Source organism: Coenobita brevimanus, chromosome 51, assembly GCF_032717465.1.
Source record: "Coenobita brevimanus isolate Jiangsu-jjx chromosome 51, ASM3271746v2, whole genome shotgun sequence".
In the NCBI taxonomy this organism is placed as follows: domain Eukaryota; kingdom Metazoa; phylum Arthropoda; class Malacostraca; order Decapoda; family Coenobitidae; genus Coenobita; species Coenobita brevimanus.
This window is the reverse complement of record NC_137004.1, coordinates 40,320,926-40,343,358: the sequence shown is the minus strand read 5'-3', so window position 1 is coordinate 40,343,358 and position 22,433 is coordinate 40,320,926. Positions and strand designations below refer to the sequence as shown.

Below are 22,433 nucleotides of genomic sequence, written 5' to 3'. Positions count from 1 at the left end.
CTCTTTTTAAGTTCAGTGAAGATATGCCAGCAAAATATGGAATTTTCGTTTTCCAAGTTGTTTGACGAATATTCCAGATTTACTTTCAACAACACACACTGTCACATATTCCCATGTTCAGTCTCAACGGATGGGATTGGTTGGGATTGGATAATATCTGAAATACTATCTGTAGGTATTACTTTAGCTAGTCTTACTCTTGTTTAGAGATTGATCCGAGAGCACAAAGAGAAGTGGATTTCTGCTTGTCGGTCCTGTACTAGAGATGCGAGTTGTTTGAAGACAAGCCGATGAGTTTATTGATCCCTGGGTCATTCTAGATGCATAACAGGCCAGACTCCGGTACTCAGGTCAACACACAAGACTTGGCTTTCAGTTTCTCGGTTATACTTCCAATGACATAGAACACTCATTCGTATACATGTTTCTAGATAGTTTGGAAATGAAAGTAACGCAAACTAAAATAATTATGGTTCATCTCTAAACACATATAATCAATCATTAACACTGGAGCAATATTCTGGAGCAGTTTCAGTTCGGTTTTCGAGGACACAGGCTTTGTTAAGTAAAAACGAAGCTGGAAAGTTTATTTGGATTTACACCAAGAAATGGAATTCTATACATGAGCTGTGTAGCCGTACCAGGGCGTCAGACTTGTTCGACTTGGGCGTGAGTTTTACAAAGGTCTACAAAACAACACTTGTCATTCTTTAATCAATGCTATGCTACTAGGGAACGATATTTTTGTACAACTCTATCTGTACACATAAAAAAATCATATACTTATGTACAGAATATTTACACCAGTGGCTAGGAGACGACGCAGCCCAACTGATCACCGTTGTCTGGCCAACAACTCCCTCAGTTCCAGGCTGTGAGGAGTTTTGATCTGCGTCACGGAAGAAGCTGCTTGTGTCTGCTGAGAAGTGGTGGTGGGGAGGACGCCAAGTAAACAGGATCGCAGGGCCTCGGACGTGATTCCAGAACCAGTTTTGTTCTTTTCCATGCAGACCAGATTTTCAGCTTCATTCTTGGCTTCTTCAACAGCGTCGTTTGGCTTTACTAAGTAAATTAAGGATAGACTGTGCCCGTCCAGGGTCAACTGAGCTTTATTCAGATACCTCAGAAGGCTTAACTCCCAGGGGCGGCCGCCATCGTGAAGCACAGTTTGTCGCAGTTCATCCTCGTCCTTGTCGTCTAGGTGAAGCGCATCAATGTTAACAAGCTGCCATAGAAGCTCAACAACCTTTTGATTATCATGATCGGCAAAGAAAGTAGCGGAGGGGAGAAAGCGGCCAGAAAGCAAAGGCCAAGAAAATTCCGCACTTGGGATGACGTGCGAAGGTGCGTGAGTTGGCGTGCATTTATGATTTGGTGTGCACTTATGCGTTGGCGTGCATTTATCATCAGCGTTTGTGGTAGCCTGGTCGTGGTTGCCGAGGGACAGGCTCCAGACCAACACACACACCAGCAGGGCCAGGGTGAGGCTCAGCCCCGACTCCGGTGAACTGGCTCCGTTTCTCTCGCCCTGCAGACCCGCTGGGTGCTTCTCTGTGGAGGAAAAGAATCGGATGAAGCACAGATAAACACATCAGTGAATTAGACAACATGGGTTTATCCTGTGTCGTGGTTACCACAATGCCGTGATTTGTTCAGGTGCAACAATTGTACCCACATTTGGAAGAACTGTCTGTTGAGGTTATGTAACAATTGTGGTTCAACTTGGGACCCTCTTCAGGTAAGTCTGGCCGAAGCTGTTACGTCACTCTAGTAAACAACTTTTCCAGTTGTCGGTATTATTCATTAAGGGATCTGTTCTCGATTACACCGTTCACCTCGATAACATCTTTCTCAGTTTTATTCCTGTTTTCTCTGAGCGATTTCACTGTGCTTAAAAGTGAATTTCTGAAGTGGCATTAGATGTAGCTTTCGATCACTTCTCCTTTACCAGGATGCTCTGCCAAGTTCATTAATAACATCGGTTGATTACCGAAAGAACCTATAAAATACCAAACTGTAATGAACGGGTTAAAAATATCCCTTGTAGCTGTTTTTAATTATCTGGTCTGCACAATGTAATTTTGTTTTGTTTTTTTCAGTTAGCCATTCATAATCTACATGCTTTAATCCATCACCTCAGGACTATTTCCCACTGACATCTCGACTGGTAAATTAACATCGGGTCAGGAATAAAAGAATAAGAAAGTATTAACCCGCTCTATGCAGAAATAAACTGGTTAGGAAGAGTGTGGAAACCAGCAGTGCGTACGGGAATTGGGCTGGTCATAATATTGGCCATCCACATTGCGTACATTATCTAGCCCTAATTTTCCCGAGCATTAGGAGTTGGATGTCAGTTAAAATACTTTGTGGCGGTAATGATCCCTTCCAATGATGCCTTTGCCAGTAATGAAGAGAATGAACTCTTTGTAATACGAATATGCTGTATCCCCTGCCCGTATACCTCGCTCTGTCAGGATATTCACACGTGTATACCTACCTACCTCCCACCTTACCTACGCACCTACCTACCTGCATTACCTGTCTACCTACGTACCTACAGACCTGCCTATCTACTACCTTCATACCTGCCTACTTACCTTCCTACCTTCCCTACCTACCAGTTTACCCATGTAACTTACCTACCTACCACAGTATATACTTTACCTGCCTTCCTGCCTTATCTACGTACCTTATTTCCCACGTACCTACCTACCTTCTTGCCAGCCTACCTCCCTACCGTCCAACCCATCTACCAACCTACTGCGTTACTTTCCTCCCTCCCTCCCTCCCTCTCTACCTACCTACCTGACTATTTACCTACCTTACCTACCTCCCAGCTACCTACTACTGTACCTACCTACATATCTAACCCACCTTCCACTTAACATGTCCACATACCAAGCGTAGACTGCTTTGAACATGTACTACCTATTGTATTTCAAATGAGATCTGACCCTTTTATTTACAGAGGAGATTCAATTCCCGTGATACTCGATGCTTAGCACACACAGAACCGTTACGAAAATACCAGTTAATTATCTTTGTGGGTGTGGAATGTAATCCATCCATTTGGAGAAGAATACCGAAATTCTACCTGGCCCTGAGAGCGTCGGAGTCCTGTATTACCCCGATGAAAGAGGGATATTAGTATTTGTGTGGCCTTTCATTAGATATTACCCAGATCAAAGAGGGATATCAGTATTATTATGGCCTTTCATCAGATGCGCCCACCAAATGTCAGCCCGGCATTTAGCACTGCCATATTTAGAGCGATAATGCTTTCCTTCATTTGACTTACTACTAAAATAATAGCATCTTAATGTAAATATAAATACACCTGACCCAACACAGGTGACTGACTGTACACCCGTGACTGCCTGCACACCTGTCCATTCCTCCTCCAAGCGATGGAAATGCCAGCCCGTACCCATTTTTGCCAACACGTGGAAATTGTCGTGAGTGAGGCAGAATGCAATTACGCAAATGATGTTTGTGTTGATCACCGTTGTCTGTCTGTCTGTCTCTCTCTCTCTGGAAGCTGGCTTTATGCGTGGTGATGGTGCTGATGGCGTTTGCGCTTTTACGTTGAATGTGTGTGTTGGAGGATTGTGATGTGTGATGTGTGAAGGTGATGTTTTTGGCATGTCCTTTGAATATGGCTGTGTGTGTTGAAGGGTTGTGATTTTATGTTGAGTAATTTGTGAGCTGATAATAACAGAAAAGTGCAGATGCTGATAGTAGGTGTGTGATAAGTACGAATTATGTAGGCAGTAGAAAGCAGGTGCATGAGGTAAAATACAAGTACTACTGTATAACCAGATACACCAGTATACCCAGACATGAATGTATATGCAAAAGTATGTGTGAGGTAAACACGAATTTTTATACCGGTAGGCAAGAAGTGCTAGTGTATATGCAGTCACGTAATATTATGCATTTGATGAGCACGAATTTAATGCATTGAAGGGAAAGTATGCTATATGCACATATACGTATCTGCGCTACAGATAGACATGAATTTATACTCGTATAGCCAGTAAAAGAAAAACATTGGTATGCAATTGCTGCCCAGTGCATTCTTGTTTGCACAGACACCCAGTTCATAAAAGATAACCACTTGATTTACTGATGGATAAAGGAGAAAAGTTCTGTGAGAAGAAAGAGAACCAAAAGTGACTTTGGAGATTAAAGGCAAAGGCGGAGGAAGACTTGAAGGCACCTGAGCACGAACAGAATGAATGATAAGATGGGTTCGCGGAAGAAATGAAGTCTGGACGAAGTAAATGTGACTGAAGTGAACAATAAAATTGAAAATTGTTGGCACAAAAGGTGGAGTGCATGAAGTGCTTTTCGACATTACTGTATATAAATGCAGTGATATACTGAAATCAACTGAACACCGAGAAAAGAGAAAATTAACCCCTTCAGTATTGTTCATGGTTTCATTGTGGGTCGGAGAGAGCGAATTTCCAGACGATTTTACTTAAGAGACTCTTTTTCCAACTAAATATATCGGCTATGGCGTTCATTAAGCCCTTCTGTAAGGGGAACAGTTTTTAAGCTGAATAAAGTAGTCTGGAAAAAGGAAGAATGAACTACACAGACGTCAGCAGATTCAGTGAGTAAAAAAAATGTTACTTCCGTAACACCTTCAATCCGTTTGTTTTTCTCCTTAGCTACGAGGTATATATCATAGGACAGGCCAGTTTGTATGTGAATTAAACAAAAAGTGAAATTCAAGAAATTATATAAGTAATAGATGTCCCACGAAACAAAGTTAACATTTTAACCTTACAGAACTTTTCACATCAGTTTTCCTCATCCCTCCTTTCCCTTTCATGCATTCCTTGTTTACCTCTTAACCAGAATTGCACATCATCCTCATTATGTAAATCTACAGTATTATGCTAATGTTTTTGACGCTGGCTGGAATGATATCCTGGCGTAGCTTTTTATCTATGCAAATGCGTTCCCAGGAGTTTACAACAGTGGGGTCAGCGGAGGGATACAGCCAGGGTCAAAAGTACGCCTGCTATGCCATTGTGTCCACTTTACATTTAGTACGTCCGGTACTTTCCTCCTGACGCACAAACTCAGAAGAGCAGCCAAGGGTAAAGAAACATTCAAAATCTCTCTCGGCTTAGAAATATTAATTATCAGAGGAAAGTGAGAAGTAGAAAAGGTTAAATAATAGGCAGTGATGAAGAGACCCAGGTTTACAAGGAAAGGATATAAGACGGAAGATGCGAGCTTATTGGGAGTGTAAAAAGAGAGTAGAAAGTTCTATGGAGTAATTTGATTGAGAAGAAACATTGTGTAATTTCCTGTCAGTGAAGGGTTACTGTAGGTCGACTGATGTAAATGAGGTGAATAGTTGCAGGAAATGAAAGTGTGTGTAATTTCCTACCCGGTAAGGCATACTCTAGAGCGTTCAATGTACCGGAAGTGAAGCATATGTATTGGCAGGAAATGAAAGCGGGCATTACTGCTATAAGAGGATGCCTTGAACATACAGTAGTGAGACATTGTAAAGTGCTACAAGTGAGGAAGATGCTGAAAATATTACTACTACAACATCACGAAGCATTGGATGAAAAAGTAAATGAAGAAGTACAAGTCTACATTAAACAGAGTGTCTGTCGTTTAATATATACAAGTGAACTCACCATTAAGTACGTGGAGAGTGACGGATGCGGCGTGCAGGTTGGATGGCATGCACGTATAGTTGCCACTCTGCTCCTGCTTCACCTTGTGGATGGTCAGGGTGGACTTCATCGCCTCCACGTCGTTTTGGTTCACCGTCACCTGCACACAGATTCATAGTTTACCTTGACGAGAAAAATAGTGACACAACAAGAGACACAGTAAAATATGAACCTAAGCCATGTCATTTTTGGCCTACCGTCACCTGCAAGTAAATCGAAATTACTAAAACACTAAGTAGAGCCATGAGCCACTTCAGTCCGGTTCACCGTCACCTGCAAGAGATGAGGTACAGAAAAGAGGAAACCTAGACAATGCCGATTCAGGTTTCCCATCACTTGCGCAAAACTGAAAGTACCTGGACCTGAATAATAGGAACAGTGAAGTAGAACCGTGGATCATATTTTACAGGTTCGCCTCCGCTTGCTTAAGATGAAAATATTTTAACGTGAAAATACAGGAGAACAGATATCTGTTCCATAACATTTCTGTTTCACTGTCACTTGCATATTACAGTGAGGTGAAAAACAGAAATTGGTAAACGAAGTATGACTCTGAAGATATCGGAAGTTGTCATAACCCCCTCAACCCTTAAAATGTTATATGTGTTTTATTCTTGCCATATCTCCTGGCGGTTTTATTCTTCTTAAGAGATACTTCTGGAACCGGAGGGATTAAAGACAGTCTTCCCTAATCCTTTCAGTACGAGAAGTCTTTCCTAAGCTGAATAAAATCGCTCGGAGATAGGAAGAATAAGCAAAATATAACATAACCGAACTGATGTGGTAAAGCAGCAACAGCTAAGGACAGACTGGCAAAACTATAACCTTTTGAGAGAAGCGTCCTACCTGCCCTGGTCTGCCTGGCCGGGGGAAAGAAACACTACCGGGAAAAACAAGTGGATCGACTAACACAAAGTTGTACCGTGGACTGAATATGCAATGAGCCGAGCCAGAGTGTTTTTTAACGATGCCTAAACTAACATTAACACAAACTACCAGACTATAGCCACGGTATGCAGATGAATGGAGGCGTGTTTTGTGTTGGTTAAAAAATGAAAACCACGTAATGATATACCACACCAGCCATTTATACCTTGTCAGTTTACTAGTGCATGATGCCTTGTGCCGTATAATTAAATGGCTGATATTCAGGAGATAACATTTTGATGGTCTCAGCTGTGAAGGTAGATTTCATTATGCTGGAAACTTATTTTCTGGTTGGAAGGAAGAAGGTAATGGTTTTCATGGTAGTATGAAAAGTGGAAGAAGAATAAACATCCAGAAGGGGGATAAGGGTAAATATAGGGGATAGGGCGAAGAGTTAATGAAGGGAATAGGGTAATGTGAAGGAAGAAGGTGGTGGTTTCAGCGTATAGAATGGGTAAGCAAGGTAAGAATAAACAGGGGGAGGGGAGTAAACACAGGAAAGAAGTTAAAGGTGGTGTAGAGTATGAGGTGGAGGAGTGTAATGTATTCTGAGTGTCGTGTGCTGTAATTCTATCCCCACCAGCCACCCGCCCTGACACCCGCCTCTATATTGCCACTGGGGTCTGGCCTCGCTCCTATTTACAGTTTTTTCTTGGCTCCTTTTCTGACATATCTTGGCGGCTTTCTTTGTCGTGTGTGTGGTGGTCTGTGTGTTACGTATTGTGTAGTGTATGTGTGTGTGTGTGTGTGTGTGTGTGTGTGTGTGGGTGTTCCATACTCTTGTGTTTTTTATTACATATGTGTATCTGAAATACCTTCTCCTTACCACTTTCAGTGTTTTCAGTCTTTGAATTTGATAAGAACTGTGCATTCAGATACTGAACAGGACCATACTAAAATGTAGAATCCAACTGTCTTTCACCAGTCATTGTGTTAAACCTGGTATGGCTGCATCAGCTTTATTCCCAGTGGAAAATACTGTAGGGTTGGGGTAATGGAGTGATGGATGGACACCTGCCAGTCAGGTTCGAACAGGTGGGGTAAATGCAGCTAAAAGACGAAGGTATAAGTTTATGGCCATAGGTCTGATATTAAGATTTACAGTTGGACGTAAAATGACTATGTATTTGTTTACTATCCAAGCCTTTATTGTTTCATCATAAGCACAGGTGGGGGGGGGGGCGGCAGGGCTGTTCAGTTCATACATTAGAGGTTAGAATTCCTAATAACCTGTACCTGAGTGTCATTATGTGAGTAATAAACACTATCCATCTCTTGGATTGAAACCCTTACAAGACATACTCTTGGAGCTTGTTAACCTACTAGACCACCAGGCGTCAGTTTATTTATATGGTTACCATCCAGCTTCGAAAAACGTTATTTAGGTTATAGGAAGCCATTAGGCTTAGCACTCAGTGTAGAGTTATCTGACGGCAGCACTACATAAAATGACTGGGTGGTGGGCGCCCCACCTGCCATGGTTATTATGTGTTCCGTATATATTCCACTTTAAAAGATTGAGTAAGAATTTTTAAAAGTTGTTCTTTCTAGGCAAGTTAACTTAAAGATTGAGTAAGATTTTTTTTTCAGTTGTTCTTTCTAGGCAAGTTAACTTGACCCTACCACTGTACACCACGACCCCAACTCTCTCCCTCTCACCCTCTCTTACATGCACCTCGTTATCCTCCCTTCTGCCTCACCTCACCATTCCCTTCTAATTTTTTTTCCCCCTCGTGCCTTTTTCCTTGCCTTGGCCCTCCCCTGCTTGGGCATTACTTCTCACTTTACACCGTCTTTTACTGCGATACTCTCTGTCCTGTTAATGTCTGTTTTCAGATCCCGGTGCTGCTGGTGTCATTTGGGCAAGGGGAGGAGAGGGAGAGGAGGGAGGGGAGAAATGGGAGGTATTAGAGTGAAAGGGAAAGGGGAAGAAAGGAGGGAAGGTAGGGTAGGACTGGGAATATGGTGAGAGGGAAGGAGAGAGGACGAAGGAAAAGAGAGAAACAGGATGGGATTGCAGAGATACTGGAAAGGAGGAAGAAGAAGGACGAGGAGAAAGAGGAAAGGAAGGGAAGGAGGGTGGGAAGGAAAAGGAACGGGGAGAGGGAAAGGAAGGGGAAACAGGAAAGGAAAGAAAGGGAGGACAGAAATGGAAAGGGAAAGGGGAGGAAAGGGGAGGGAGGAAGGGGAATGTAAGGATTATGATGATGAGGAAGATACTGTTTCACGTATTGATTGTGTACGCGTATAAATGTTGCGAACCGAAAAACAGTTGCGAAAGGAATGTAATCGCTTTACCCTAAACATTCCTGACCTTTTTTTCGCCAAAACAACGCACCTGAGGCAGCCATTCCTCAGGCAGATTTATGTCTCCATTACTCCAGGGGTTTGGCCCATTAATCACCTCAGCCCTAGGACGTATTATTCCACTGTGTTCTTGCTTCCTTCAGACGATTTTATCCAAATTAGCAAGACAAATTAAGCTGTGAATGGGATAATTGTGACAGTTTCTCACCCAGTCACTACAAATGGTCTCTTTAAAGCTAAAATGATAATAATAATAATAATAATCTGGAGGCAGCAGGCAAGCATATAGCATAAAAAGAGGTCATCGTAGTGAAAGTGTAGGCGACCACTGGCCTAAGCAAAAGACGTCTTTATGACGGGCTGCTGTGAAACCATTAATTCCTTAAATCCAGTATCGTATTTTATATTTTATCTTGATATTAGGCCTACCAGACCTTTAGAACTGGAGGAGTTAGATATAGCCATAATAAAGTCCTTCATTACTAGAGATGGATAAAACCTTCGTCTGTTGGTCGTGTGAGTACAGTGAAAAAAAAAAAAATCTGCAGCCAAAATGAGAGATTTCTTTTTCATTATTAGAGATGAGTAAAATCATTGAATAAAATCGTCTGTTGGTAGTGTGATTAAAATATTAGTAAGGCACCTTTATTACCGGCTGGTGTGAAACCATTACTATCGCCTCTAATGCCCGGTGTATTAAAGGCTAAAGTGTGGGGTGCGAGGCTGTAATCCCCCCACCCCGCCTTAATCACCATAATCACATAAGAAAGTAGAATTTATCGGTTCTCACAATAAAATCTCTCGCCTAATTACACGTCAGACTGGGACGGCGATGACAGAGTGGGCGAGATTTGAATTTCTACGTATTTTCTCAAATATTACCCTTTGCTCCTTCAATACTGTCACTTCCTTGTTAAATGTGTGTTGTGTTACCGCGAGATTATTTTATGCAACTCAGGATATATCTTTCGTAGTAACTGATGTAATTTAGTTTTATATTTGCCACCGCTTGATGATTTTATCCAGCTTCTATAATATATTATCCAATGAAGGGCTTGATATCCATTTATTATGTAAAGTCAACATCATGTTCGTACAGCTGCCACACACGAATGACGTTTTAGTAAAGAAAACTCGTATTTTTCACTTGTGTATCAAGAAACAGTTTACTAATAGCGTAACATCTCCGTGTGTGTGTGTGTGTGTGTGTGTGTGTGTGTAGGCAAGATCATGCTACATCCTTAGCAGTGGATGTATATAGATAATGTATATTGTCATAAACACTCTCGTAACTGTGTATACATTCCTGGCTTTATGTGTGTGCTAAAGTTTATGTTGGCAAATACACAGGCAGCTGGAGTGCCTTTAATAATGTTAGTGCCAGGAACCCTACCCAGCAAAATATATTACGGCACAACTGTACTTTAAGCACAGTGTTGTTGTGTAAAATGTAATTCATGTGAGTAAGAGTTTTTATGTGTTGAAGAGGAGGAAGACCATCAGAAAAGTCAGAGCTGTAGGAAATCTGTTAGGAAGAAGAGAAAATTATAGCAACTAACGTTAATATCGCGGTCATTCAGATATTGAAGTTAAGATTGGACTATGTTTAAAGACAGATGCTCTTGAACTACGTGTTATAAAACGACTGCAAAGTGAGACGATGTACATGAGGAAAATAATAGTCGGTTTATTTTTACCTGACGGAACTGGGCCATAACGACTACAGGAATATTAAATCGTGGTTGCTTGAGTGCATGAGATTTGATGTGTCGTAAATTTTTAGGTAAGAATGAGTCCCCATGGTTACTTATCAGATCGACCCCCCCAGTCTGGGCACAACGGATGAATACCTCTGTTAGGGTAGAAAAATCACGCTTTAGTGTAAAGACCGGGCCTGCCTAACAACCCTTATCGAGCTGGGACGTCATGCCAAGACTTCAAAATCTGACGCAGTTCATTTTTGAAGATAGTTACGGACAAATCACTTTTTCAAAACCATATATTACAATACCAGCTTTATATTAGTTTTAGTTGAACAGCATGAAAAAAACAACAACGTATTATACAGATAATACAGGAAGAGTATTTCTCTATTTCCGCTTCCTGGTCAGAACTGTTTTATTCAGGAATATTGCCAGAAAAAAATTAAATGTAATGTAGCTTTATTATTTTTTCTTTAATGTCATGTCCATCGGCAAAACAGAATCATTTAAAAAGTGGAGTTCTACCTTGGACATTACATACAAATGGTACAGTCTGATCCTGTACAAAAAACTGTTAGATAATAGAGTTCCTCCTGGAAGTTGCCGGAAATATACCGTCCGCGGTACGATGAATTTTAATTAAAAGGACTGATAGACAGACATGCGCTATCGACCTGACCGCTGCAGGGTTAATTCACAAGCAGGTGTTGTGAAATACCAGTGAGAACCGAGAAAGTAATCTCAGAGCCCGAGTAGGACACCAAGACGCCAGTGAAAGATCAGTCACCATGACAACAAAGGCCCAGAGGTCATTAGCTCCCGCCACCCTTAGCCCCACCGTCCTCCACCTTTTATTCGTTGCTCTGACCCGCCGCCATGTTCTTAGTGGCACAGCAGACTCCGTAACACATCTTCCGCAGCGACTTAGTCTTCGTATTACATATAGATAGTCTTATATGTTTTCCGTATTTTCTAGCATCGACGTAGTTTACCTTAGTAACGTACAAGAGGATCAAAAAGCGAAATATGCAAAATAAATCGCAGAGGAAAACATGTTCCGAAGTCTCATACCACCTAGAATACAGCCCATTAGCTCCCGTCCCTCATCCCTGGTGCCTTCCCGCCGTGATGTGTGTGTCTGAGTGGGCCGGCACGCTGGCTTATGTCCGCTCGTAAGGATCAACGAGAAATGTCGGGAGGAAACTACGGCAAGGGCAGGCGTGAGGGGGAATGGAGGTGGAGGTGAAAGTTGGAGAGGCATAGGAAATACCGGTACATTAATAGTTAAGGTAAGAGGACAATTAAGTCTGGTATGGAAAGTCTGGGATAATGGCAGTGCTAAGTTATGACAAAATTAACTAAACTATTCACATGGGGCAGTATATACACTGCAAACTAGAATGCCGCCAGTATGGAGAAAATCCGTCCACTCCCGGCAGATTACTTAACCATAGACATATCCAATATCGACAAAGGTACAATAATGACTTAATTAAATCTGGACTTTATAAAACTTAAATCTCAAATAGACTGGCACACAGACTCAAGGACGTGACCGGAATTATACGGACGGTAATGACAGAGCCATTAAATTAAAGCCATAGTAATTTAGACTGCACCTATTTTGCTGTGAATAAAATGTTGCTTACTACTTCAGCTTGCCGTTATTATTCATCTGTTTTTCTCAGCACAGCTCTAAAATGTTGCCCTTTATTTCATTTATAACCATTATTATTCATTTATATATGTCCACGAAGCTTTGTGCAGATCTTTATTTCGCCTCACGCCCGTGGTACATTCACCTCCCCATCTCCCATTATTATTTTTATTTCTCTTCCATCCATTATTCTTTATTTAATTCTCGCTACCCTCCCCTGTCAGGACGCTCTCCATACATCATTCCGGATCCTGACACCCCAGCCTCATTCCTCATCCTAAAAATAAATATTCCTGTCCAGTCTCCCCTAGCCTCTTCCTTCCTTCTCTTCCTCCCTATGTGTTCCGTCCTTTACTGTGGTATTGTATTTTCCTAATCATAGTCATTATCTTATCGTATTAATTTTTTTGGCAATTAGCTTTGTTGGTGTATCTTCTTTGTATTGTTTATTTCTTCCTTAGTATGTGTCTCCAGTGAATGTTATTCTCCTCTTCAACATCGCATCTTATATTTATAAGTCAAGCTTTGTTAATGTTTTTATGTATAATCAGTGTTGTTAATTCATTTCCAATACGTCCATCCCAGTAGATAAATTGATTAGTGTCGTCTTTCTCCTCCCCTTTTTGTGCCAGTTAGTCAGTTCATTCGTTTTCTGCTCTACATCAGTCTATTTATCTTCGTCTACAATACCAACCATAAGCCTCAATCACATCCCCTACCATATTCAACCCCTGCCCCTCTTCCTATATGCTCACCATCTCTCCAGACATCATCATCATTCATCACTCACCAGCAGGTTAGGATCGAGCCTGTCCATGACCCTCTTGTCCTCGTGGTACCAGAAGATGTAGTCAGGCAGCTGTACAACGTTGGTGATCTGGCAGTCCACCCTCACCGTGCTGCCCGCCTTCACGTACCTGTCCCCCACTGGCACGATCATCACCTTGGGTACTGGGCAAGGGGGACAGAGAGGGAGGGGGGTGAATTATGAGTTGTGTTTGTTGAGTTATTGTATCTGTGAATAGTTAATGTGTTTTGGGTTATTCATGGTAGGAGCATAATGCAGAAAATTATGTGGTGACAGACACACCGGTATGATCACCTTGGAAACTGGTCAGGGGAGAAGAAGAAAGAATGAGGGGTTTAAATGGTTTACTGAGTGAAGAAGAAGGCTTTAAACTGCATAACACTTTCGTTTAGGAACAGTATATACCTTGGGAATTATTTAGGTTATATGAGGGGAAGGGGTGGATAGAGAATTTAGATGATTTACAGGGTTTACAAGTATGATTAGTTAATAGCTCAAACACTGGCAGGATAATTGCCTTGGGAACCGTGTAGGGCAGAGAGAGAGAGAGAGAGAGAGAGAGAGAGAGTTAATTGTTATTGGGATATACTGGTTTACTGAGTGAATTAAATATACTATTGTGTTTTAAATACATACCGGTAGCCATTCACATCACACACACACACACACACACACACACACACACACACACTGGGAATCATTAAAGGTGACAGAGAGAAGTGAAAAGAAATTACGGTTTTGGTATAACTTAGATTTTGTACTTATGATTTTTTTAAATTCATTAACCAGTGAAAAAGAGTATTGCCTCTCTCTCTCTCTCTCTCTCTCTCTCTCTCTCTCTCTCTCTCTCTCTCTCTCTCTCTTTCTGTCGATAATTTATATACCCAGTTGACTGCATAGGGAAGGGGATGAAAATTGATGATGGCTGGTGACGTCGGCATATTATAAATTCCAGAGATGTACCTATTAAATAACTAACGAGCCTTAAAGTGGCGAGAATGATTAATGGAGGAATTATGCAGTCTGTCTCCGCTTCCTACCCACACTACGACGGTGCTTATTTTTATTTTTGCTTCTGCCAGACGATTTTATTCAGCTTTGGAGAGCACCGCAGTAATGAAGGGGCGCATCAAACCCGTCGAGGTTGTGGAGCCCCTCTTTAGATGAATAAAATCTTCAGGTAATAACAACAGCTGAAGGGGTTGGAAGAAATCTCCCGTAAGCTGAATAAAAATATCAGGTTATACCAAAATTAAAATACAAAAGACGTGATAACGGTGAAGGGATGTGTAGTAAATATGATTAAAGAAGGTATTATAACTGACTGGGCTGCTGCCAACACAATTACCGCGTGGGGGCCTGTTAAGGAGGCAGAAATGAGGAGGATACACGGTGTTAATGAGATGATGATACCTTTTTAATTCAGCTAAGGTAAGGTTAATTAACGCCTGTATGATGCCATAACACCTGACTCCTTCACTACGGTCAGATGTATTTCGTGATACGCTCAAAGGATTTTTTTTTTTTTTTTTTTTTTTTTTTTTTTTTTTGACACTCGGTCGGACATATGGATTTAAAAGTTACTATTAACGACGGATACCATGTTGGCGAGTAAATACAGTGTACGTGAGAATGTGTGAATGAGTAAGCAAAGGATCGAGAAAGGTAGGGAGTGAAACAGAATAACAGATACGGAGCCGGCTAATATGTTGCAGAGTAAATTCTGTGTTTGTTAGGGTGAGTAACTGCGTGAATAAAAAGTGAGAGAGTGAGAGTGAGTGAATAAGTAATCGAGGGAGCAAGTAGAATAAAGAGGGAGGGAATGAAGGAGAATGGATTTAGATGGAATCGGAAATCCTTTAGTCGGGTAAATTGAGAATATGTGCTAAGCTATATTTGACGAGGACCCTCCATCTGGTAACATCATCACCAGGGAAGGAGGGAGGACGCAGAGCCGGAGCCAACAGATAATGGACGGCCAGAGTGATACTGTATGCTGGTACGATTAATATTATTTGGATGTTAAAATGTAATTATTACGAGGAAACGAAAATTCCCATGATAAAAGTATGAGCTTGGGAAATAGAGGTGGTTGAAACTTGTTTGATATAAACTGTAAAACACTAATGACACTTGCTGCAAAGAGCAACAAATGTAAAGAAAGAAAAACGTGAGCAGCGAAAGAGCAAGATTGATGACTAAAATCGGGGGAGTGAAGGTCTGAAATCGGCTTGAGTATGCAATATGTCTTAGGTCGAGTGTAATGGAAAAATAAAGATAGGCAGTAAGACAAGATTGGTGTATGGAATAACACAGGCTTTACTTAGGACTTGGAGAATCGGTAAAGAGAGAAAAATACTCAGTCATGAATAATATTAAGACCTGCAGTAAATGTGTCTTAATGTGTGAAGTTGCTGTATAATTTTCAGAACTCTTAAATCATGCATATTTTTCAAATGGAAAGAGGTGTGACATCGCGGAGAAGTACTATTGATTTTGACAGTCGTACAGTTCAAGAACGAGGCATTTGTCTGCCTGAAATATACACTACAAACTTGAATATGTGTTGGATCGCGATATTCCCTCGCTGGTGGACCCAAATGTGGCCAATAAATCAACGTTTCTTCATTGCATCCATTACCTTTGGCTAGTACTGGCGTTGGTGATATTCAGGCCGCACACAGCAGTCAGGCGAGCGAGCCATACAAATAGGTATTAGACGGAGTGTTTCTGGGATCGTGGGAACTACTTGGAGATCTGTTTGTGAACTCTCTTAACCTTCAGATGACTACAGAATCTTTATTATTTTTATTACTGCCTCTTGATCCTGTTTAGCTTACGAGTGGGTTATCATCGTCAGAGGGATAAAATAATGTCTTCATTAACCCTTTAAGGACGTACCAGGCCATTTTTTTCTGGTTGTGAATAGCCTGTCGCCGTCCAGGGATTAACTATTACGATGAACATCTACACATCAGTCTGGTATTATCACGACTCACTTATTATGACCTAATTTTATACTTGAATATTCCTTTCATTTTGATTGTGAAGTGTCTTGAAGATGTATGATTGAAGATGAAATGTGTGAACAAGCATTTTTGTGCACTCCCTAATGTTCAGCAAGTATGAGGGGATAAATATAAACAAAACATTGAAGCACAGCTTAATCTTTAGACGACGACAGGCCATTTCTAAGCAAACCAAACTAGTGTGGCAAGAGTAACACGGATTTCTGTCGCTCTGAAAGGGTTACGCACAAGAAAGTTCATGCATATGGGACTCTGATGTAGGTAGAGACGATCTTGCGGGAGTCAGAGTTTTCACACAGCACTCACACGCAAGGCTGCTGAACACTGGCATTACTGGCAAAGAATCTGTGTCAGGTGTGTGGTGCTGGGATTGATGAGCTCCATTGGTAGCGGTACTTTACATCCCCTCCTCCGGTTTTGGTTTTGTTTCTTGTTTTTTATTCCGTTTCCATTTTAAGATATCTTGCTGCTTTGGCCTATACTTTTTCGGTGATATTCATTCCAGTTCTTTATGTCATTAATGTTGCTTTGGCCTCAAGTTTTGCTGTTAGGCAATTTTTTTTTTTTTTATCCTGTTTGGGCTAAGCTTTTGTTGCAGAGGCAGTGAATTTTTCATTGTTAACCAGTTGGACACAAGAAGTCGCTACGAACCAGGTTAGAATAATTTTAAGGTATTAAGAATATTCTAAAGGAAAGTCAAGAATTAAAGACAAATAGATATACAGACATAAAAAAGAATTAGGCCACCACAGCGGTCGACATCAGAAAACAGGTACTGAATGTGATCGTGTGGAGGCAGCAAGAGTTAAACCCAGCAGACGTCACCGTACTGAAGGGTAAAAAAAAAATTACCTGTTTCAAGTCCTTAATATTTGTCGACATCCAAAAACAGAGCATCAGCACAACTCAGTGAAGCACAGTTGGCTTCCGGGAAACTCCACCTCCTCATATATATTCCGTGTCCGGCTTACAGCGAGGGGGACTAAAGGCGGGAGGCTTTCATGACGCTTTTTATTAAATTGTGGAATAGTCTCGCATATAAATTTACCTGAATCCAGACGATAAGTTTGGATTTAATATTTGAATAACGAGACGCAGGATTTTCTCCCTCTCTTCTCGCTAAATTTTGGTCGTAATTTTTTCCCGTAAAGGATAATAATTCTGTCACATTCGTATCCCTCCGGAACACTGAAAATTGGACAGACTTTTGCTGAGGGTAGGAGTTCTAGAGGTGTACAGATTTCCAACCTGAAAGAATTGGCAGGTGTTAGTCAGTTGGTGTAGTTGATGGATAGAAATGTACAAGACAAGAGAGCGATTGAGAGTAGGTTGTTGGCAGTGGTGGGTAGATCAAGAAGAGTAGATGATCTAATAAATGTGTTGGTCAGACCGATGACCTACTGTATATTTTATTCTTGCATACCTCCAGACGCTTGAATTAAATTTAACTTGAACCGCTTGAAATTCAGATTTTTAAATACAGTATAATCATCTGTCGGTAACACAAATAAAAACAGGAAATAACGTCCTCGATCTGAAATGGCTGACTTCCTGGTGACCCTTTAGTATTTTTTCTACCTCCAGCCGTGTTGTTAACGTTAGAGAATCATTAGTTACGACGAGGTTAGAAACAGCTTAACCCTTTGATGGCCAGATTTCCAGGAAGTAGAATAAGCTCGTCTTGAAGCAGCAAGAAAATAAGATAATACGCCTTTCTAGTGTAGGGGTTAATTAAGAAAATAGGAAAATATTATACGTCCTTGTAGTGTAGGGGTTAATTAAGAAAACAATCAGATAATACGTCCTTGTAGTGTAGGGGTTAATTAAGAAAAGAATCGGATAATGCGTCCTTGTAGTGTAGGGGTTAATTATTCTTGAGAGCAGGGGTGATAAACGACTTAGGTAGTAACCCGTCTTGCCATGCCAAGCCTCACCTCTCCCACCCGCCCATACATCTGCATAAAATAGTACTTTCTAAGGATAACTAGTTCTCCCGAGCACGAATGATTAACGACTTGGCTACATACTCCTCTCTAAAATCCAGGTCCCCCCCCCCTCTCTCTCTCTCTCTCTCTCTCTCTCTCTCTCTCTCTCTCAGTACAGATATTTGGCTGGAATAGAAACTTTTAATATACAATTTTCTCAAAAGTAATATCGATGTACACCGGTAACCTCTCCTATAAAGCCCTCCTCGTCTCCATTTTTTTGGATAGTAAAGCAGCTCTTAATGATATGGTCCTTTGTTCTCAAAAGCAACAGTATCATTCTTCATTCTTAAGTATATTTGCACCAAAGTGTACATTTCGGTGAAGACTGACACGCACACAAACATGGCCAACGCGACACTTTTCGTTAAACGTGCACTACCCTTCTTACGAGCACCCCTTCCATTCTCGTACTTTTCCGGCATGGGGAAGAGTTAATTCTGGCTCTCACTTCCCTCCGATAAGGTGGCCCGGTCCTGCAGGGGAGACTCACTGATGCAGATATAGCTTCTTTAATTATACATGATAGACCAAAACAAAGATGAAAACCAAATTTGCTGGTAAACTAAAATAATTTGCTATTTACTTTTCATTTTAACTCCTACTTTCCACAGTGATGGAGCTGTTAATTCATTTCCCTCATTCTCACCTTCACGCTTACGAATTCGTCCCTTTCCCCTCCCCCCAACATTCTCACCCTCGCCTTCAGTAACCCCTCCGTTCATTCTCTCCCTTCCCTCTCCCAGCCTCAGTTTCCGAGCCTACATCCAGGAGCAGGCCAGAGCATATGTAAATTTGGGTAGCCTGGCACTAACCTCATCACTCTCTGTCGGACGAACTCTGCACTGGGCGCTGCGGGAATAAGTGTGTCACGGGCTCACTACCCACTATTACTGCTCACTCTGCTGGCTTTAACCATTCCACTGCCAGAGTCGCCGTTTAACTATATACAAGCGTCTAGCGGTGCCAGACATATAGGACATTAATTTACTGTACTAAATCTTAACTATAACTGTTCCATGTCTAATGTGGTTTATACTTGCTGCTTCCAGACCCTGATATTCAGGTTAGGAGAGTACCCTACAAGTGAAGAGATAATGCTGTTCCAAATTCCTCCAGTTCGATAATTCTCTCCTAAGCATAATACTGTAGAATCGTCTGGAGTTAGTAACAAAAATAAGTAAATATATAGGAAATTCGTCATCGTAATTAAGTATAAAATTTTACCATATTTTTGTCGCATTTAGTGACAAAATACCTCAATGTAAATTCATGTCAGGAAACTCTGACGTGTAATGTCGCCAGGAGACGCTTGATGGTTGGTATGAAACGAGACATTAAAGTGAATTATGTGTGGGAGGATGTGCCGTGTGTTGATGCTTTGTTTGTATTTATGGTGGTTCACAATTGACGAATTTCTGTTAACCTTGTACATTTTGCTGATTTCAACTTATCCTTTTTGATTTCTGAAGGGAATAATTTGGCTTAGTGGTTAGAATGCCCTAGTCGAATTGACGGCCTTGACACCGTGTAGGTTCGATCCCCAGGAGGTGACAGGAGGAGATTTTCCTGTTATGTGACATCATTAAGGGAAATGGCTGACAATCCACTCGTAAATGTACGGAATCTCATTGACCTGGTCTTGGGCTTCTACACCTCGAAGACGGTCATACGATTTTTATATTTTAAGAATTATTAACGAAATTATAAATACAAACCACAAACTTTTTGCACCTGAGTCGACTGACTTTAATGCTCGTGGAAGTGAGCGTATAGAAGTGAACATATTTTAATTTTGTTTTGTCGTTGTCAACCAATCTCTCTCTCTCTCCGCACCCTCTTTCCCCTCCCCCACCCAACCCCTTCTCGCAAACACACTCTCTCACCTTCCCACCCTTTCTCCCCTGTGATTTCGGCACCATCTCTCATTTGTGCATTACCGGTGAAGGAAGGGGGAGGGGGCGACCGACATAAAGTTGAGGAGAGTTGGAAGCATAAAACTGGGAGAGAGGGACATAAAACTGAGCCAGGCGAGGGTACGGTGTGCTGTAGCTCTTTGAGCACGAAACCACCCAAGACCATTCAATCTTCGGGGAAACAACACCTACAGGATAAAGTAACATGAAGAAGTTCAGTGATATCCTAAGTGATCAGCATATAATACAACACTTACCAGGAATAAGATTTAAAAGGGTCACAAACGAGCGATATACGGTAGTGCTTAATCAAGAACCGGTAGGGTAGTATCAAAGGACATTTTGTAGGACGGTATTCTTCGTCTGGTATCAGGATGTTTAGCGTGGAATGTGCACATATGCCATTGTTATCGAGGAAATGACAGATATCCCCTTCAACTTGAGGACGACATTTATATCGGTAGCTGCACTAAGACAGCCCAGGCTTTTCCCTGTAAATATTAACCCCTTCTATACACAGTGCTAGTTCGAAAGGACTCACAAAGGCTGGATAAAATAGCTAGTTGGTGGCTAAAACTGAGAAAAAGCCTTTGTCGCGTTGAAAGTCTAATCTTTATTTCCATCAGAGTATGCATGTAAGTTGCTTCAATATTGCCAAAAATCTCTCCAACTGATTCTCTATACCGGTAGTTTGTTGTACTGCCTGTAAGATACTTTATTTTTTTCCCCTTAGTAAATGCAGGTCAGACGGGAAAAAGTGAACCTAAAAGCATTACACGAAATCCTTTTACTTTTATATTTAAAATCTTTGCGGTGATATATATTGCACAGGGATTACAGTATTTGTGCTTTTGTTTAATCTCCCAAAATTTCCTTCTCCAGCGATTTTGTTTTGAGTTTAATAACATTCATGGAGCGTACCAAAATGATTTTATACAAGGATCACAATGTGGTATTGTTTTATTTTTCATGAACTTCCTCCCCGAAGCGACTGTGTTTTGGGTCTAATAAAATTCACAACACCTTTTCTCAGGCCAAGTAAGTAGACAAGTTGTGTAGAAAACAGCTAAGACTGCAACAATATACACGGAGAAAGGCCAAGGCAGAATGTTAACTCGGATATTGTGTTGCATCCTTATCGTATTATTAAGGACAGCAATTCCCATTATCAGGTGCTAATCGTACAATTCCTTCCATTAGCGATTATTCATTGATACGTAATTCACACGACTACTTTTTCTTCCTACAGGTAAGCTGCCTCTTGGGTCCTGTATTGTTGCCGAGCCTGGTGCCACAGTGGGTAAGTGCCAGTCCCATTCCTCCTGGGTGAAGTCCTGTGGCTGTCTTTCGTGGGTGGTGTCCGTTGGCTGTCTCTCTCGTGCATACACTTTTCCTTCTCTCCTATCAGACTAAATTACCTTTATGGCGGCTCCGTGTGTGTGTCGCCACGTTAGTATTGGCCTTCATCAACTTTCATACCGTGTCCGCCATTACGTTTTTATCCAGACTATTCCGTAATTTAATCACTTAATGGGAAGAAGGAGGGGGGGAAAAAAAATCATTTCCGAGCGTCAGTATTGGACATTGGACCCTTTTATGGGACCGTATTTATAAACTTTCCTAAGACCAAGTTGTGAATGATATTGCTGTGACCGTGTTTATAAAGCCTATCAACTTGAATTTGTGTATTATATTGATTGTATTGTATGTGCTGTTGTCTTCACTCATTCGGCCAGCACTGACATCAGTGAATATTAAAGTGCCAGAATACGAAAAACAAAGCTTTTCAGCCATGGACACTTCTCGTGAAAATTGGTTACGATCCTTTATAATTCCGTGAATACGGAGGGAAGTTTTAATGTCCACCTGGTATGCATTATATTAAATTGATAACATAAGAAAATCAAAAGGACCTCTGAGTTAACTGTTATGTTGACCTGTTTATCGTCAAAATTGGCCACTACATTGTAACTAAGGCTTCATGAATATCCTGAAAGTTTTTTTTATTGGCCATTGGGTGTTCATTATGATACTGTTACGGCTTGGCGGCCATGTTGGTGGTGTGGCTCGTGTGTCCAGCTTATTACTTCCCTCACTCTCGTGTGTGTGATGGCCGCCTGCCGTCTTCCTTTTGCTTTTACTGCCCTCGCGACTGACCCCAAGTGACGCTACTTGAGTTTCTGACGGTGGGAGAGGGGATGGTGGAGGAGGAAGGAGGAGGGCGAGAGGAGAAGCAAGGTGGGGTAGGGAGAGGAGAGGGAAGGTTGAAGGAAGGGGGAACGGGGGACAAGTAGGGAGGAAAGGGGGAAGGGGAGGGGGAGGGAGGGAGGGAGGGAGGGTTGAGGCGTGGAATGGGCCATTTATTCGTTGTAAGTCCTCTACTAGAGAGAGGC

General features: G+C 41.5%; 1 protein-coding gene across 1 annotated transcript in view; it reads right to left on the bottom strand.

Annotated features, from left to right (window-relative positions):
- Window positions 1–220: 220 nt before the first annotated feature.
- Window positions 221–22,433, bottom strand: part of LOC145400271 (uncharacterized) — a 142,041-nt gene continuing 119,828 nt past the window's right edge. The window contains exons 4-6 of the mRNA XM_080272828.1: window positions 13,093–13,253; window positions 5,670–5,808; window positions 221–1,551 (exon numbers count right to left, since the gene is read on the bottom strand). Of these exons, the coding sequence (XP_080128954.1) occupies window positions 836–1,551; window positions 5,670–5,808; window positions 13,093–13,253 (1,016 nt within the window). The 3' untranslated portion in view covers window positions 221–835. The remainder of the gene's footprint in view (window positions 1,552–5,669; window positions 5,809–13,092; window positions 13,254–22,433) is intronic.